The 5,597-nt window shown below is 54.6% G+C and overlaps 1 protein-coding gene across 1 annotated transcript; it reads right to left on the reverse strand.

Annotated features, from left to right (window-relative positions):
* Positions 1-3,826: 3,826 nt before the first annotated feature.
* Positions 3,827-5,247, reverse strand: Grifin (galectin-related inter-fiber protein). The gene is made up of 5 exons (XM_026789714.1): positions 5,236-5,247; positions 4,874-5,016; positions 4,631-4,790; positions 4,149-4,315; positions 3,827-3,961 (listed from the first exon to the last, which is right to left on the reverse strand). The coding sequence occupies exons 1-5, from the start codon at positions 5,245-5,247 to the stop codon at positions 3,946-3,948; spliced, it is 498 nt and encodes a 165-aa protein (XP_026645515.1). The 3' UTR covers positions 3,827-3,945.
* Positions 5,248-5,597: the final 350 nt, after the last annotated feature.

Genomic DNA, 5,597 nt, shown 5'->3' on the forward strand with positions numbered 1-5,597 from the left:
ATATGGGGAGAAGGACAGGAGGGTGTTTCCTGTCCTGTGTCCCCGAAAGGACGGGATGATATGAAAAAGCCCGCCAGGCTAAAAATAGAAAGGGAAGTGCAGAGAAGGCTGATGCAAAGGTCCTGGGGCACAGCTGGGGTCAGTGTCTGGGTGGAAAGGAGGTGCCATCCTGGAAAGAGAGGAAGCCGGAGCCACAAAGCCACAGGGGAAAGGCACTGAGTATCTTCCCATTGCTTGCACATGTGCGTGTATGTGTGCATGCTCACAATAGACGCTTCTGGAGTCCCGTGGCCCTGGACAGGAGAGGACTCTAGCTCATTCAAGGCGTGAGGCTTTCCTCCAGGGAAGTTTTCATTCTCTCTTTCATTCAACACATATTCCCAGAGTTCAGTGGAGCTGGGTTGCAGCCGCGCTTAGACCTGGCCTCTGACCTCTGGACAAGGGTGGCACTTGCAGAAAACCTAGACTACAGGAGCTGGATGGAGACCAGGGAAGGCTTCCTGGGTGAGGTGTCATCCAGCCAAGGAAACAAGTTGCTCAGCTGACCTAGCTGTAGTGCTGGGCCCGTGCTGTGCACGGAGGACAGTGAGAACTGTAGCAGATGTGATAGCAAGGCTCGCAGCATGGTGCTCTGGGACCCCAGCTCCTTGTAATCCCTTCTAAAGCTGGAGAGACTAAGGGCCTCCCTCCCTTGTAGCAGGATTTACCCTCCCATAACGGTATATGCACTGTTGCCTTTAACTGAAGACCAAGGTGGAGGCATAGGGAGGAGTGTACATGCACGTAGACATGTGTGCACGGATGTGTCTGCGCATGGGAGGTGTGCATGCATGTGGGTGTTCTTACACAGATGAGTGTACTCACTCATACAGGTTCATTGAGCAAAGACGTGTGTGAGTGTGCACACCGTAGGGAGGAGTGTACATGCACGTAGACATGTGTGCACGGATGTGTCTGCGCATGGGAGGTGTGCATGCATGTGGTGTTCTTACACAGATGAGTGTACTCACTCACACAGGTTCATTGAGCAAAGACGTGTGTGAGTGTGCACACCGGCTCTTAATTTCTTCACTAGCGCACTCTCACTTCTGAGCAACCTTGAGCACAGGTCACCTAACCTCTCTTGCTAAGTCTTTGGGGGCCCTGTGGACCTGTGTCAGGCTGTCCTGCTGTGAACCTGTCCCCGGGCTTCTCCACCCTGTCAGATACAAGCCTGGCATCTTCTGCAGCTTGTCCACGCTTGCACTATGTAATGCTGATGAAGAGGCAGTGCTTTGCTCTGTGGGGAAACTGAGACTCAGAGACATTGAGTAAGAAGCCAGCTCAGGCTATGAGGTGAGAGCCCGGGACTGCAAGCAGGCACCCACCTTGGGGGGCACTCAGAGTCCCAGAATCCAGGCAGCCTGAGGGGGGTCACATACGTAGCCCCTCCTTCTACCCTCTCCACACTCTACCAAAGCCACGGACTGCCCAAGAAAGACACATTGTGGACAGCCCCCAGCCCCTTGGGGCTGACACAAAGGCCAGAGCTCCTAAAGGGAGGCAGGAAGGGGGCCCAGGCCAGCTGGGCCAGGACACAGGCTAGGGAAATGAGCAGAGACAGGAAACCACACAGCTGGAGTCTGGGCCGCCATTGTTTCACCTGGGGGTCGGCGCCAGCAGCTCTGTAAACCCTGCCCAGCTGTGGATCCAGGTGCCTCCCTGGCTCCTGCTGGCTTCCTGCTCCTAGCCTCAGTTTCCCCACTATAAGCCCTAGACAGCACTTGAGTGTAGCTGTCTCACTCAGCACATCTCCTGAATTGACACAGTTAAGCTTCAGGGCACCCCATGGGTCATGGGCTCTTCCGCCTTACTGTGACAGAGATCCAGGGCTTCCCCCGTAGAGTGAAGTGGAGCTCCGACTCAACCTGGGCTACCATTCCAAAGTGCAGGGCTTCCCTTCCTGCTCCCTGCCTGGGTCAGCACTGACCAACTACTTTCTTCACACAAACTCACCTGAGAAGGTCCCATTCCCACCCAGTGTCTTCTGGTACTGGGGTTAGACCCTGGGGCAGAGCTGGGTTCAGGGTGTTCCCAGGTGGAGAGGAAGTGTGGACAGATGGGTAGGTAGGTAGCTAGACAGACAGACAGGCCAATAGACAAGCATAAAATAGACTACAGATTGCCGGACAGTGGTGACGCATGCCTTTAATCCTAACACTCTAGGGAGGCACAGGCAGACAGATCTATGAGTTCAAGGCCAGCCTGGTCTACAGAGTAAGTTCCAGGACAGTCAGGGCTACACAGGGAGACACTGGCTCGAAACACCTCCTCATCCATCCCCCAAAACCTAGACTATAAATAGGAAGATGACTGATACAGACAATAGGTATAGAGGGTAAATAATAAATGATAAATACATAATAGAAAGACATATGATAAATTATAGCTAGCTAATAAGATTTACAAATATAGATGATACAGATATAGAGAGAAATAGCAGATGGATAGATTGCAGACAGATATTTAAAGAGAACGAAGAACGATAATAAGCTGGGGGATGACTCAGTGATTAAGAGCGCTTGCTCTGCAAGCATGAAGACCCGTGTTCAAATCCCCACATCACTGTAAAACGTTGGCCATGGCTGTACATGGCTGTAACCCCAGCACTGCAGGACAGAGATGATGGATCTCTAGAGCTCTCAGGCCAGGCAGCCTAGCCGAATAGCGAGCTTCCAGTCCAGGGAGAGCAATAAGGCAGAGATGGCAGATAGACATGGGTCCTGCTCTGGCCTCCTCATGCACAAACTCAGGTGTGTGCACCTATACATGTGCCATACGCTCATGTGTGCATGTACATATATACATCTGTGTAACTCTATGGACAATAGATAATTGGGTATACAGATTGGTAATTGGGCAGGTAAGAGATGAGTGGAGGACAATATCATTCTAGCATCTTAAAATTAATTGACATTGGGGCTGGAGAGATGGCTCAGTGGTTAAGAGCATTGCCTGCTCTTCCAAAGGTCCTGAGTTCAATTCCCGGCAACCACATGATGGCTCACAACCATCTGTAATGAGGTCTGGTGCCCTCTTCTGGCCGGTAGACATACACACAGACAGAATATTGTATATATAATAAATAAATAAATATTAAAAAAAAATTAATTGACATTGTGGAAGACACCAGGACTCCTGTCATAGTGAGCCCCAGAAACCCCTTTGCCAGCCCCTGAGAGCTCTTGGGCTGTGATCGGAAGGCTTGGCCTTCTCAGGCAGGCATGGGCTTTCCACGGCAGCCTGGAAAGCAGATACGTGGAAGGTGCGGAGCCGGAAGGCTGGAGGCTGGTTCCTGTCCGTGGCCCTCAGGGTCCTCCCTTCCTCCCACAACCCTATGCCTGGCTGTCTCACACACACACACACACACACACACACACACACACACACACACACACACACACAAGGCGACAGGGACAGGAGCACGTCTCCCTTCCAGGTGGGACGTGCAGAAACAGGACGGACTCCAAAGGGAAGCAGGGGGAGGAGGAAGCTTCCAGGAAGCCTGAGGGCCTCTGAAGTGATGTCTTCTCTGGGCCAGACAGAGCCCTGTGCCAACTCTCCCAACATGTGTTCAAGACCCTGCCCGGAGTCTCCTTTCTACCCTGAGTGTCAGAGGTTTTCCTCTGAAGTCCAACCCCAGATTCCAGGGTCTTAGGGACAACGGGGGGGCCTGGGCAGTGCCTGAAGGGGCGTTGGTCTCGGGCAGCCCACTGCCCTGGCATCACAGCCCCGCCCCATGTCCCCACCTTCACAGCAGCCAGCTCTATAACCTGCTTATATTTTATTGAAGGTAAAGCTGGGACATTCACACCAAACCTCAGCTCCCCTGCAGCCACAGGACATGGCTTCAGGTGGCAGAGGACACGGGGTGGCCAAGGCTGGCTCTTGGAGGCTGTGGTCCGCTCAGTAGCCCCCATCCCTGCAAGAGTCCAAGGTTCTGATCTTAACTCCCTCCGCTCACTCTGACCAGATGTGGATGACTGGGCGTGAGTGTGGGGGACAGATGTGGAAGGCCAAGAGAGGGTGGCATACTGTGACCACCCGGGGTGCAGACGAATAGGAGTCCCCTTGGTGAGGTGTATGGGAGGGCAGGGTGGGCACATTACCCCCAGCTCAGGCTCCGTTTGGCCAGCTCCACCTGGGCCAGTGGATGGTCGCTGAGTACCCGCACTCTGGTGATGGCGGCCAGTGGTCGGTGGCGATGTGGGAACTGGAGGACCTTGTGTTCCTGGGCGTAGATGTGGAAGTGTTCTGCATCTGCGCTCACCTCCATCTGCAGGGGTGGGGGAGGAGAGCAGGGGTGACCCCGGGCCCCAGTCCCAGAGGCCCTACTACTTGGCAAAGCATAGTATGGTCTACCTAACCCTGAGTTCCCAAGTGGGGACCCCCCTTTTCTCCAACACAAGAAGATTAGCAGCCAGAGAGAAGCATCCCAGTGAATAAATAGGGAAACTAAGGAAAGGAAGGCCACCCAGGCCCAGCAGGGAGGCCATTGCACCAACCCACATAAATATCCACCACAATCCTCTTCTCCATTGGTTTTGGGTACCCCATCCCCACCTCTCCTTCCTCCCACAGTCCCCATCACCTCAAAGGGATCTCCCAGGGTCAGCGGGAAAACACTGGACACCTCCTCCTGTCCCCAACGTCCTCCCTGGAAGGCGTTGCCCACCACTGTGGCGCTGGAAAATCGGGGTTTGACATGGAAGGCGATGTCTCCCGCATCAGTTAGGAAGTTGATCTCAAACCTGCTGGGGAGGAGCGAGCTCAGAGTCAGCAGTGTGGCTGGAGGGTCCCTACCAAGGCCCCAGGAAGGGAGGAAGGCGCTTACTTGTCCTCTCCAGCATCTGCATGTCCCTGTACTGTCAGGCTCCAGCCCGGGGCCAGGCCTCCTGCACAGAAGGCTTCAAACTGCAGGCAAAGCACAGGGAACAGAGCCCCATGGGCTGCAGCCTCCACCCCACTCCAAGTGTGCTGTTTATTCAGGGTTACTCACTCCCACCCAGCCCGAGGCCTTCACCTCGATGTTGCTCTGGGTGAGGTGGTCCAGAAACCTTACCCCCATAGTTCCTCTACTTGGGATCTGAAGAGAAGACATAGATGTTCCCTAGGTTCCCCAGGTGGCCTGCTGGATGCCCCCACCGTTTCTTCTCCAGCACATGATACCGCGCATACACGGCGGATCTTACCTACCTGCAATGCCATTGCCCTCGATCCCTGGGGAGGATCAGGCAGCTAGGGATATAGCCGAATCTGCTGGGGCGGGGCACAGGAGCCCCACCTCCGGGGGCCTTGTCTGGGTCACATGAACCTCTGTGCCCCATTTCCCCTCCCTGGTCAGGCTACCCCTGCTGGAGAGGGAGCTGGGAACGACTTAGTAGCAGAGCTCTTGCCCTGGGTTTGTCCTCAGTGGGGTCTCTGGGTCCTCACACACTTCCTCAGGTCTGTCTGGCTCTGCCACCGTGACTTTTCTGGGTCTTACACACATCCGGGGACATAGCGCCCATCTTTGTAGGAAGGGTATGACCCCTGCAGTACACCAGAGCCCCAGACTG

The sequence above is a fragment of the Microtus ochrogaster genome, unplaced genomic scaffold (assembly GCF_000317375.1).
Source record: "Microtus ochrogaster isolate Prairie Vole_2 unplaced genomic scaffold, MicOch1.0 UNK27, whole genome shotgun sequence".
NCBI classification, from domain to species: Eukaryota; Metazoa; Chordata; class Mammalia; order Rodentia; family Cricetidae; genus Microtus; species Microtus ochrogaster.

Coding starts and splice junctions, on each gene's coding strand:
- Grifin (XM_026789714.1), bottom strand. Junction 4,791..4,873: donor GCAGATGCTGGAGAGGACAA/GTAAGCGCCTTC, acceptor CCTCCCCAGCAG/GTTTGAGATCAACTTCCTAA. Junction 4,316..4,630: donor CCCTGGGAGATCCCTTTGAG/GTGATGGGGACT, acceptor CCACCCCTGCAG/ATGGAGGTGAGCGCAGATGC.